We start from the raw sequence: 13,758 nt of genomic DNA, 5'->3' as shown, positions 1-13,758 counted from the left end.
CGGCAGAGTCTCCCCTATAATTTGCTCAATCCCAAAATTTTCACATGTCAGAACGAGCAAAATATCCATACAATCAACTTCCAGCACTTCAATATTCAAGCCAAAAGTTCCAATCTCACTCTAGGGCAATATATCAGAGCAATTCTAATAGTTTACAGAGAAATGAACCTTTTACCAACCAACACTTTTGTACCAATGAGGCGAGGAAAGCGAGATGGCCCGGTGGTAGATGTCTTGTGCACGCTACAGCCTGGGGGCGCAAAACATTTGAAAATGGGAGTGGACAAAAATAAAAGTCCATAAAATATCTATGAATATATTAACCCCCATCGTAAAAATAGATAAATAAAACTGAATACGTACTTTAAATTTTAAAGCGTACTAAACTCAAGGCATTCTATGTAAATATATTCAGGCTCGATAAATCCCACATACAAGTACTGAAATCAAAGTATGCATAAAAATACTGAAATCAGATTTGCATAAAAGCACTGTACTCAAACCTTGTATAACAGCACTGCAATTATATATAAAGCTACCACTCGGATGTACCCCTGTAATTCCGTCAATTCCCCTGGCAGGTCTCGGCGACACAAAGTCTATTCGAGCCGCAAACTGGCAGGATACAGGGGACTGTAGTTAGCCTGATCCGCTGGCAGGTCTCGATGACACACAGTCAACTCGAGCTCCTCTGGCAAGATTCAGGGGACCGTAGTGAGCCTGATCCACAATCCTAGCAGGTCTCGGGGACACAAAGTCAGCCAAGCCGCAAATCCTGGCAGGTCTCGGGACACCAAGTCAGCCGAGCCGCAAATCCTGGCAGGTCTCGGGGACACCAAGTCAGCCAAGCCGCAAATCCTGGTACTCACAGTCCGAGCGTTCCTGAAACCACAGTACGAAAATTCGATAATTTCGCCGATATTTCGGCGAAATTATCGTTTTTTTGGGGGAGCGAAATTTCAGCACAATTCCAAGTACATATCGTCAATTTATCGATATTTTCTTCGATAATTTCGCCGATATTTCGGGGAAGATATTTTCGTTTAATTCGCAGCTTTAAATGGTTATAATATTGCGACTTGAACTTTTAAAAATTAAACAACTTAAACTCCGCGCATGCTGGGGTTCGAACCCCTCTCACTCCAAATCTTTGCAGCCACTTAACCACCACGCTGCTGATGACTTTGTGATTATAAACTATGAAATCTAGTATATATATAATACTTGCGAGACTTTCAAAAATCCTGAACTTTCAAAAATTAAACAACTTAAACTCCGCGCGTGCTGGGGTTCCAACCCCTCTCAACTCCAAATTTTTGCAGCCACTTAACCACCACGGTGCTGATGACTTTGTGATTATGAACTATGGAATCTAGTATATATAATACTTGCGAGACTTTCAAAAAATAAACAATTTAAACTCACTCACGCTCTCGCACACAATGGGGTTCGAACCCCTCTCCACTCCGGAATTTGCAGCCACTTCACCACCACGCTGCCCATAACTTTGTAATTATAAACTATGGAATCTAGTATATATAATACCTGCGAGCTGCTTTTCAAGTTTCAACTTTTCATAGGAACTCTATGTAGTACTAAGTCACTTATGTATCTTATCATGCAATGTATAAAATGTAAAATATTTTAGTAAATCATTATATATAAATGATTGTGGTGTGTTTAATTTTTTTCATTAATTACTATATATTTTCTACACTCACGGTGTTTGTCAGCTTGTTATATAAACAACTTAAATTAGTTAAATCAATCATGTAATGCATTTCCTTCTAATTTTTTATGATAAACTAATAGATAATTGACTAAATAAGCATCCTCCAAAGTTTCAATAAAAATTTCCAAGTTTTTCTTACAATTTCCGTGATTTTTATTCAATTTTTATCGATATCGATAATATCCCGATATTTTCATCGAAATTTCCGTGTTTTTCGATTACCGATATTTCCGATATCACCGATATTTTAGACCTTGCCTGAAACTAGTGAGGCAATGTCAAGTACACTGACGAAACTGAAAATGGACTGGATGTCCGTAGACATCGGTCCAACTGAGGGCAATCACCATAGCTGGGTACATGGTGGTTTAACATAAACTGATTTTTAAAAAAGTCTGATAAATCTGAGCTAGGCTGCTATTTCTGTATCATAAATCTCAAAGTCTGCTGTCTAAATAACTTTAGTATGTTCAACTAAGCAGTATAGAATTAAAGGGATTTTTGCAATACAATTCAAGCTCGGAAAACATGCAATAATACTTATTCAAGATCAAATATGAAATTTAATTATAAAAATCGTTTAGAAAAGAAAAGTCCACTCACTCCTGGTCTGAGCTAGCTAGACCTCCTGCAGGTCTCTTCTGCAGGTCTGCCTGGTCCCGGGTGCCTAGGTAAATTATCAGGAATATTTAATTAATAAAATTGCTCGGTATAAGATTTTTAAGTAAAATCTTGACCCCCGACTCTAAAAGTGCGTGCACTACCTTTAATGTCATTTTTCTGCCCACTTAGGCATTTTAGATGTTTAAAATCGTCTGAAAAGACTCGAGACTTTACTAAGCGATAAACTTCCACCTTGGTCGATACGGGATCCTGTGGGGTTCACGACCTCCAATGACCAATCTAAGAGTTCCTTTAAGTTCCTCACCTTTCAAGAACCATATCCTGCAAGTTTGGTCTGAAACTGACGATCGGATTGACCACGATCGTAAAATCATACAATTTCCAAACCCTAGCCCAAGGGTTCGCAATTTCGGAGTATCCGGGACTGCGATTCACAATCCGTCGAATCCTACTCGATTCTGAACTTATCTGGAACAACATATCCAAAATTGAGCGCGATCCAACGGTTCGGTACTATTGAACACGGGAATCACACAATATGGAAAATCCGTTCGGGCTCAAACGGAATCCAAATTGAGATCCGCGAAATTCTACGCGCTCGTGACAACATAAGGATCGCAACAAGACATAGTGCCACTGCACTACCCTCACCCACGTGCCCCAGCACACGCCGACAGCGATGGGTGTCTAAAGCGATTTCGGCTCGCCGGAAAAACTTCAAACCACGGCTCCAAACTCCTACCCTAGGTAAAACACCATATTTGGAACCATTTTTGTTCTTGGACCTACCCCAAAAAGTGGCTGGAAGTGACCAAAAACAGAGGCCGAAAATCGGCTGAAACTTCAATCTCAAAAATCAGATGGCTACACTACAAATCGATCTAATCCGACCCAACAGGCAGCTAGAACAGCTCGAGAGGTTCAAGATCCATACCTGGGTCGACGGAAACAGTGACCGGAGGAGGGAGATCGACGGCATTAAAGTTCCAGTGAGTTCCTGTCGCTTCTCTGCAATTTCCGGCCAGCACAGGCCGTGTCGCCGGCGGGGAAGGGTCGGGACAGGTAGGGGACTCGACGGGTGTTCCATCGCCACCCGTCCCTTGGCCGGTGGTGCCCTGTGGAGGCGCCGGCGAGCCCTGGAAGGCGACGGCCCGTTTTCGCTAGGAGAGAGAGTCGCGCGAGGAGAGAGGAGCTGAGCGATTTTTATAGATCCAACTTCAAAATATTTACGGTTATGCCACTGAGACTCTTTTGACCATAACTCTCTCGTTACAACTCCGATTCGGGCCCACTACGTGTCTATGAACTCATTTCACCGTGCTCTACACAATGGCATAAGCGGAATTATCAAATTCCTTCTCGATCAAAAAGTCACCTTTTTCTTAATAAAATATTCCGAGGGCGAAATTGTCTTTTCGCAAAATAAAATATTCCTTAATTTATGAATTTTTTTTTTTGGTTTGGGTTATTACAAAGCAAGTCCTTGAATGACATGTGCCTGAAGCACAAAATCTGTACTCAATACTAATATGCATAAATTGCCTCAGTGAGTACATTGATTATAATATGTTTACATCATATTAAAACTCTTGAAGAGTTCAAGAAATACTTGTCTCAGCCTGAAGATCAAGCGTTATGCCAACGAGATTTTTGCTTATACTAAGAAAGTATTGAAGTATTTTTATGTGGATTATCCGTTGGGCACTTAAATAATTTTCCGGAAGTATACTGGACCGGATATTATATTTTCTAGATAGAGCTCAGCTCCATCATCACCACTTTGGGATGATGTGAGGCATATTTGATGCTATATCCGCATAACATCATATACGGGCATATTCTTTTCAAGTAAACTTACAAATAGCCCATATTTTTTGGATGTGCGGACTCTGGAAATTTCAATGGCCGCTTACTGGAGAAAGTTAGTCATAAAGATTTCAGGAGAAGATATTCTTCGGGGGGAGCACCCAACAATATTACAAGATTGACTCACAGAAGCAGTGCCAGCTATAATATTCAGAAAGATGATCAACAATATATTTTGCCAAGCATCAGGGGGAGCGTGCTGTCAATAAAGACATTCACACACTGTACTCTTTTTTCCTTTGTCCATGTTTTTATCCCACTGGGTTTTTCCTGGCAAGGTTTTAACGAGGCAATGTCTCACGCATGTTAATATACACAAAATTTTATGTTACGCATTTTTATGTACTCTTTTTTCCTTCGACCAGTTTTTTGTCCCACTGGATTTTTACTGACAAGGTTTTTAAAGAGGCATATTCCATACATGGGGAATGCTAGCAACCTTCTCTCTAACCTTCTCCTTTGGACTTTCTCCATTTTTTACTTGACATGTGTCATTCTCCTTACACTTAAAACAATGTCATTAAAATATTATACAAGTTAACTTTTGCTTTCCAACTTTACCCTTATTAAATGTATTCAAAAAAAATTCACAACTTTCTTACCATCTTATTAATTTTTTTCCAACATCAATTATTTTTTCTAAAGAAAATGTATGCTTTTAAGAGGAAATGTCCGGTTTTTTATTTTTAACACAAAGGGTTTATATAGAAAAAAAAATGTCCTTTGTGTTTTTAAAAAATAAAAAAGGGGCATTTTCTCTTTTTTGAAAAAAAATATATATTTTCTTTTAAAAATAATTGATGTTAAAAAAATTAATAAGAGGGTAAGAAAGTTATGAATTTTATTTGGATAAATTGAATACATTTAATAAGGATAAACTTGGAAAGCAAAAGTTAGCTTGTATAATATATTAATGATATTGTTTTAAGTGTAAGGAGAATGACATATGTCAAGCAAAAATGGAGAAGGTCCAAGGGAGAAGGTGAAAGAGAAGGTCACTAGCTTTCCTCTTCCATACACAGTGGTCTCCAATACAGAGTGTTGTAAAGTCTTGAATGAAGCCTACACATTTGGAAATAATGAAGAACATCATGATGAAAGTGCTGTGGGAAGACATCATTACACATTCACAGGAAGCCAAGAGACTTTGCCTATAAGTGGACTTCCTCCCTTCATTGTAATGGACAGAACAAAACATTCAATGAAAATATCAAAATTCTATGCTCTCTATACCTCAATTCTCTCTTCAATCTTTTAGTTTTATAACAAAGCAGTTGTTTTAAGACTCTTTAATTTTGTTGAGAGTTTATTATGGCATTTATGTGCACAAATGATTCTTGTAATTTGGCCCAACAAAATGAGAGACGCAGAGGACAATTGCAAACAAACATAACCAAAATCCAAAACAAAGCGAAAACATTAAAACTCTGCAACAAATTAACACCAATTTCATGCGTGGATTCAAAGGTCTTGAAGCCCTTTAGCAAACAGAGAAGCAAAAGCTTGCATATGATGTTTTTCCAAAACTAAACCGACCTCAACGTCTCCAGCAATACCATCCCTAGACTCTGCCAGGGACATGGCTCCTGTCTCTTCGATCGAAACCACCTCCACCTTGCTTGGCCTTCCCCATCCAAAATCTGTATCATAAATCCCAAACCTTGGTGAACCAGCAACACCCATAAATCTCTCTTCACTTCTCTCAGCAGAATAAACTATTGGAATCAAAGTCTCTGCCCCTTTCAAAATCCCATCACTGTCCGCGCTTTTTATAGCTTCACTGATTTGGTTGACCGCGACGGTCAACCCATCTTCACCAAGAAGCCCTTTTCTCTCTGAAACTATTACACGGCCGGCTATGCAGTTCCCAAAATAGTTTGCAGGTATCGGAGGGTCAAAGCGAGGCCTGCAGTCCAGAGTGAAGCCCATCATAACTGGCTTATCGGTCTGTTTTTCCTCCGCCTTGAGTAAGCAAACCCATGTATAAGCACATGTTACAGAAAATGTTGACAAATGAGGACGATCGGATTGTTTTTCATTCTTGATCATCTCTGCCATTTTGGTCGAAACCCATTGCTTCATTGCTTCTATTTCCGGTCGTGTGATTACAAAGATGCCACGAACCGCGTCTGGTGGTGGAGATTTAAACTGGGTAACCATCAAGCTCCTGTTGTTGGGTCCGTCCAGATTCTGAAGTTGGTTCAAGAAGATTGGTTCGAGCCCGGCGGCGTCTTGGACGACCCTTCTGTCAAAAAATGGTTTCAGCTGATCTGGTAGAGCTGAACCAGATGGATGATCACCAAGATGTTCGCAAATGTGAGCCCATGATTTCACAAACATGGTTGAAGACTTGCCGTCCAGGATGGCATGGTGCATGGATGTGCCAATGGAGAAGCCATTTCCGTTGGGAAAGATGGTGACTTGGAACGCCACGGCTGCGGCTTTTTCGTGAGAGGTTGTCAATTGGGGTACGAGAGAATGGTACTCTTTGGCCTCAACAAAGTTGCTACGACTTGAAAGATGGTGGAAATCGGCATCAGACTCGGCTATGGTGAGTGAAACGGCGTCGTCTTGGACATAATTCAGAATGGGCTTGGGGGAGTCTTGGGGCCATTTGAGGTTCCCTGCTAGTGGTAGGAATTGTTGGAGGGCGACAGAGAGGGAGGCTTTGAGTTTTGAGACGAGTATGGTGGTGTCAAAGGAGTTGGAGATTTCATAGAAGAAAAGGCGTTGGACGGGTGCAAATCTGAGCCAGGGCAAATCAAACAAGGTTAGAGGAAGGGCCTCAGGCGGAGGTGTGGCTGAGCCAGCAGGTGAGCTTGGCTGTGGAGCAACATTGCAAACCTCAAGCACTCTGACTGAGTTTAAATCTGCCATTGGGGATGGATAACGGAACCAATTTTATTTTTTTTTGGTTGATCGAAATGGATGGAAGCAAAGTTGAATGAAAGGTTTGGTATAAGTGTTGAATGAAAGGTTTGATGTAAGTGTTGAATGAAAGGTTTGATATAAGTGGGGGACGTGGGTGCCGAGTAGAAACTGACATTGACTTGTAGATAGTGATATTAAGTTCGAATATTAGTAGTGTGTGAAAAAAATATCATCCCTAGGACATGCCTAAATAATATTCCTTAATTCTTCAGAGGCCATGCCGCAAACGGATGTAAAGATAAAAAGCAATGTGGCAAATCTAGTGTCTGTGGGACAGTCTTGAAATCTCTCTCTGTTTTGTGGTTATCCAAAATGAGTATCACCAGCCTCAAACAGTGAGAAGTCCAAGAATTTAGAAACCCAAAACTCTGCCCCTTCCAAAAGTCCATCATCAAAAAAAAATTTGTGAAATTCTGTAGTGAGTGCGCCACGCCATATATGAAGGTTTCACAGAAGACCTTGAGCAAACAGAGCAGCAAAAGCATCCATATATTGTTTCTTCAAAACCAACCCAATCTCAACACCTCCACCACCGTTCTTGCTATCTGACAAAGAGATCGCCCCCGTTTTATCTATAGAAACCACTTCTGTTCTCCTTGGTTTTCCCCATCCAAAATCAGTGTCATAAATCTGAAACCGTTGAACCAGCAACGGATGTCAATATAAAATAATTGGTCTGCGCATCGCTGCTGTACAAAGTTGAAACCCAATTCTCTGCCCCTTATTATCCAGACCTTTTATGGCTTCCCTAATTGCATTTACAGCCAAAACCAACCCATCTTCTCCTAACAGGCCTTTTGTCTCTGCAACTACTCTACCGCCCGCTATGCAGTTGCCAAAATGGCTTGCGGGGAGAGGAGGGTCCAGGCGGGACCTGCAGCAATGCTAAAGATCATGGCTATTTTCTCGCTTCTGATTTCCTTTGCCTTTGACTTGGCCAAGCAAACCCATGCATAGGCACATGTGAGAGAAAACGTTGAAAAGTGAACCGATTGATATTGTTGTTGTTGTTGCTTCTTCATCACCAAGTGCCTTAACGCTTGTATATTTGTGCTTGTGAATTCAAAGGTGCCTCGAACCGAGTCTGGTGGCACTGGAGCTTCCCGAAGCGTACACATCAAGCTTCGATTTTCGGGTCGGTCCAAATTCAGAAAGTGGTTCTGTTATCATTCAGAGTGTTTCTCTGTATTTCAGATTTGGAAGAAGTAATCTAGAAGTATATTTTTGGCTAGAGATAAAGAGGAAGAAATAGAAAATGTACTGTTCTATTGATTTCTGCAGAGACTGCAGCTCACATAGTGTGACTGCTAGGAGAGAATTGTGATTCTCTCCTAACAGAATTACAGCTGTCATCCAGTAGGATGCTTACACTTGTCATTGCAAATCTAAGCTAGAGAATCCACCTAGACTATGATCTAATGGCTCTCATTACATCACTTAAGTAAGCTGACCAAAACAGAACAAAAATAGATAATAGCTTCTGCTCTAAGTAATCAGCTGCAGGATTATATTTCAACACTCCCTTCTAATCCTTTAGCTGATTTCACACCAAGCAAGCTTCTCAGCCTCACAAAACGATCCTTAGGTAGAGCTTTAGTCAAAATGTCTGCTATCTGATCTTCTGTTTTGCAGTAGATCAGTTCAATTTCTTTTGTTTGAATGGCTTCTCTGATGAAATGAAATTTCCTGCTGATGTGTCTTGTCTTTTGGTGATGGACTGGATTCCTTGCCATTGCAATTGCTGAGGTGTTATCACATAGAATCTGAGTCCCTTCTATTTGTTCTTCACCAAAATCTTCAAGTACAAATCTCAGCCACTTAGCTTGTGAAGTTGCTTCTGCAGCACTCACATACTCAGCTTCGGCTGTAGATAGAGCCACTGTGTTTTGCTTGATGGAAGCCCAAGAGAACATGCCTGAACCTAGTGTGAAGGCATAACCTGAGGTGCTCCTCATATCATCCTCACTCCCAGCCCAGTCACTGTCACAGTATCCAATTAGAGTAGCTGTCTTCCCCTTTGCAAACTCAATTCCAAAATCCAATGTGCCTTGAATGTATCTCAGCACCCTTTTAGCAGTCCCCATGTGTTTCTTTGAGGGATTGTGCATAAATCTAGCAAGCAAGCTAGATGCAAACATGACATCTGGTCTTGTGGCAGTCAGATAAAGGAGACTTCCTACAATCTGTCTGAATTCACTTTCATCTGCTGCTTCACTCCCATCTTCTCTACACAATTTCTCATTCACCACTAATGGGATTGCCACTGACTTGCATTCTCTCATTCCAAACTTCTCAAGAATTTTCATAGCATATTTCTTTTGATGAATGAAAATATGCTTGTCAGTTTGTTCCACTCCCATGCCAAGAAAATGATGCAACAGACCCAAGTCTGTCATCTCATAGTGTTGCATCATATCTTGTTTAAATTCTTCAAGCATTTTAGGACAGCTTCCAGTATATATAATGTCATCTACATAGAGGGAGACAATGATAATACCTGAGGTGTCACTAGTTTTGATATAGAGAGTAGCTTCACTTAAGCTTTTCTTGAAACCTGCAGTGTTGAAATAGGCATCTATTTCATCATACCAGGCCCTTGGGGCTTGCTTCAGTCCATATAGAGCCTTGTTCAACTTGAACACCTTGGTTTCCTTGCTCTCTTGAACATATCCTTGAGGTTGTTCAACATAAACTTCCTCCTTTAGAATGCCATTGAGAAAGGCAGACTTCACATCCAATTGAAATAGGTTCCATTCCTTTTGTGCTGCAAGGGCTATCAAAGTTCTGATGGTGTCAAGTCTTGCCACAGGGGCAAATGTCTCATTATAGTCGATTCCAGGCTTCTGTGAATAGCCTTTAGCCACAAGCCTAGCTTTATTCTTCTGCACAGTGCCATCTAGGTTCAGTTTGACCTTGTAGACCCACTTAACACCAATTACTGGTTTGTTAGATGGCCTGTCAACTAATTTCCAAGTATTGTTCTTCTCAATCATCTCCAATTCAGCCTCCATTGCACATCTCCATGATTCATCCAAATCTGCTTCTTCAAAGCTGTCAGGTTCTACAATGCACATGTTGCATTGTGCCATGATGTCATTAATACTCCTCCACTTGTGAGGTGTGTGATCAAGCCTTTGAGTCTCTTCAAGCATTTCTTCCCCTTGAGGTGCAATTTCTTCTTCCATCTGCATTTGAGTATCCAAGAACTGAGAGTGATCATCTAATACTCTCTGTTCAGTTTCTGCAGTATCTTGATTTCCATCTGGCATAGGTACTCCCACATCTGCATTGCTAGGATTCTCCCATTTCCATGAGGCTTCTTCATCAAAATAGACATCCCTAGACAAGATAATCTTTCTTGTCTTAGGATCATACAGTCTATAGCCTTTTTCACACAATCCATAGCCCACAAAAATGCATTTGTGACTGTTTTCTTCCAACTTGTGTCTCAAAACAGAAGGAATAAGCACATGACATAGGCATCCAAACACTTTCAAGTGTGCAATACCTGGCTTTCTTCCTGTGTAGACCTCAAATGGTGTCATTTTCTCAAGAGATTTAGAAGGACACCTGTTGAGAAGGTAGACTGCTGTATGAACAGCTTCTGCCCAAAACTCATAAGGAAGACTCTTTTCATGTAGCATAGACTTTGCCATCTCAATCACTGTCCTGTTCTTCCTCTCAGCAACACCATTTTGCTGAGGAGAATATGCCACTGTCAGTTGTCTTTGTATTCCAGCCTCACTGCAGTATGTAAGAAATTCATTTGACATGAATTCTCCACCTCTATCACTTCTAAGTGATTTCACTTTGTGTCCACTCTGCAATTCTGTCATTGCTTTGAACTTCTTGAAACATTCAAAAGCATTGGATTTATTTCTGAGAAAATAAACCCAAGCCATTCTTGTATAGTCATCAATGAATAGCAGAAAGTACCTATTCTCTGACATTGATGCTATCTGCATTGGACCACAGATGTCAGTATGAACTAATTCAAGTGGAAACTGAGCTCTCCAAGTAGATTCTGCAGGAAATGAGTCTCTATGCTGTTTCCCAGCTTGCAGCCTTCACACACTGCTAAATCCTTCTCCAGACTAGGCAGTCCATGAACCATGTCTTGATTTGCTAGCATCTTGATGCTTTGATCATTAAGATGACCCAGCCTTTTATGCCAAGTCTGCAAACTGTGAGTCACACTTGCTCTCAACACCAACTGAGTAGCAGGTACCATTGTGAGAGAGAAACACCTATTGCTAGTCATTGGAACCTTAGCTATAGGATTTTGCAGTCACCAATCATCAAAAATTGTCACCATTCCCTTTCCAAATACTAAACAATACCCATGTTCCATCATCTGACCAACACTTAGCAAGTTCTCCTCCAAACTAGGCACCAACATCACTTCTTGAATGTGTTTTCTGCCTGTTTTGGTTTCTATCACAAGAGTACCTTTTCCTGCAACTTGAACTGTCTCTCCAGTCCCCATTTTCACCTTGGAAGTTACATCCCTTCGAATGTCTATCAGTAGCCTTTCATCTCCAGTCATATGGTTGCTACAACCACTGTCCACATACCAAGAGTTGCTCATTTTCACATCTGTCACAGCATTGCATGCATAAAACAATGTTCCAGTTTCTTCAACCTGATTGGCATAGTTCACCTTCTGCACAGATTGATTGTCATGGCAATTTCTAACCATGTGACCAAACTTTCCACATCCTCTGCATTTTGGTTTTCCTTCAAACCAGCACTTGCCATAGTGCAGTTTTTCACAGTGCTTGCAGGGTGTTTTAGTTCCATCATTTGATGCATTTGGTTTGGTATTTGAATTGGACTTGTTATTCCAATTCTTCCCATTTTCCTTCCAGTTCTTCTGAGACTTGTTACCTCCAGAAGAACTTCCATTCTTAGAGCTTTTACTCTCAATGTTCAGACTAGTGAAAGCCTTTTCTGTGGAATTTTCATTGTGCCTATCTAATCTGAGCTCAAAGTTCTTGAGAGATGCAACCACTTCTTGAATTTCAAGAGTGTCAAGATCCTTTGAATGCTCAATCACAGAACATATGGAATCATAAGATCTAGGCAAGCTAATAAGCAATTTCTGCACAACTCTTTCTCTAGGTAACTCTTCACCATAATTCTTCATTTGATTAATCAGATCAAACAGTTTAGCAGCATAAACAGAAAATGATTCACTATCCTTCATACGAGTGTATTCAAACTCTCTACGTAAGCCTTGTAGTTTCACACTTCTTACCTGTTTATCACCTCTAAACTCTTGCTTCAAGATATCCCATGCACCTTTTGAGGTTTCTTCATTCACTATTCTGGGAAAAATTTGGTTTGAGACTGCACCTTGGATCAGTCCAAGTGCACGAGCATCTTTCATCAAAGTCTCAGCCGTTACAGATTTCTCTTCTTCAGCAGCTTTAGATCCTTCTTCCTTTCCTTTTGCCTTCGTTGGATCTGAAGCATCAAAGCCATTTTCAACCAAATCCCACAGTCCATGAGATTTCAGAATGGTCTTCAATCTAATGCTCCAAAACTCATAGTTTTCTCCATTGAATACTGGTGTACGAAGCTCAGAAGAGCTTGATCCTGCCATATTAGACATCAGACACAGCTAGACAAGCTTCGTGAAGTTTTGAGTGAGCTCAAACGTCAGCTCAGCCAAGCACCAGCTCCTTCTTCCTGGGGTCAGCAATCGATCGAGCACGGTACCGGTAGTGTTATGCATTCGGAGTGTTTCTACATTCGATTTGGAAGAAGTAATCAGAAGTATATTTTTTGGCTAGAAAGAAGAAATAGAAATGTACTGTTCTATTGATTTTAGCAGAAACTGCAGCTTACATAGTGTGACTGCTAGGAGAGAATTGTGATTCTCTCCTAACAGAATTACAGCTGTCATCCAGTAGGATGCTTACACTTGTCATTGCAAATCTAAGCTAGAGAATCCACCTAGACTATGATCTAATGGCTCTCATTACATCACTTAAGTAAGCTGACCAAAACAGAACAAAAATAGATAATAGCTTCTGCTCTAAGTAATCAGCTGCAGGATTATATTTCAACAGGTTCAAGTAGATAGATTCCAGCCCAGCAGGGTCCTTGATGACTTTGCCATAAAATGGTTTTAGCTGATCTGGTAACAATAATCCTCCATGTTTACAGAGGTGAGCCCATGATTTAAGAAACAGGGTTGAACTTTTTCCATCTAGGATTGCATGGTGCATGCATGTTCCGATTGAAAATCCACGGCTAGGAAAGAGGGTGATTTGCAAGGCCATTGCTGCGGCTTTTTCATGAGATATTGCCAACTTGGGCACGAGAGGATGGTATTTTATGGCTTCAACAAATTCATTGCAACTTGAAAGATGATCGAAATAATCAGCACGATGATCATCAGAGTAGTGGGCTATTGTGAGTGAAACGGCGTCGCCTTGGACGTAATTGAGAATGGGTTTGTGGGAAGTTCGAGGCCAAGTGAGGCTTCCTGCCAGAGATAGAAAGTGTTGGAGGGTGAGAGAGAGCGAGGCTTTGAGTTTTGGAAGTATGGAATCAAAGAAGAGTGGTGTTGGGTCAGAGGAAGGAGGCAATTCGTAGAA

General features: G+C 40.7%; 1 protein-coding gene and 1 pseudogene across 1 annotated transcript; both read right to left on the bottom strand.

Annotated features, from left to right (window-relative positions):
* Positions 1-5,345: 5,345 nt before the first annotated feature.
* Positions 5,346-7,215, bottom strand: LOC117623224 (phenolic glucoside malonyltransferase 2-like). The gene has a single exon (XM_034354123.1). It carries the CDS (start codon positions 7,097-7,099, stop codon positions 5,684-5,686), a length of 1,416 nt encoding a protein of 471 aa, XP_034210014.1. The 5' UTR covers positions 7,100-7,215; the 3' UTR covers positions 5,346-5,683.
* Positions 7,216-7,318: 103 nt separating this feature from the next.
* The window catches only part of LOC117621979, a 20,042-nt pseudogene continuing 13,602 nt past the window's right edge, over positions 7,319-13,758 (bottom strand).

This window comes from Prunus dulcis, chromosome 3 (assembly GCF_902201215.1).
Source record: "Prunus dulcis chromosome 3, ALMONDv2, whole genome shotgun sequence".
Classification (NCBI taxonomy): Eukaryota; Viridiplantae; Streptophyta; class Magnoliopsida; order Rosales; family Rosaceae; genus Prunus; species Prunus dulcis.
The sequence above is the reverse complement of the archived record's forward strand: the minus strand, read 5'-3'. Positions and strand labels throughout refer to the sequence as shown.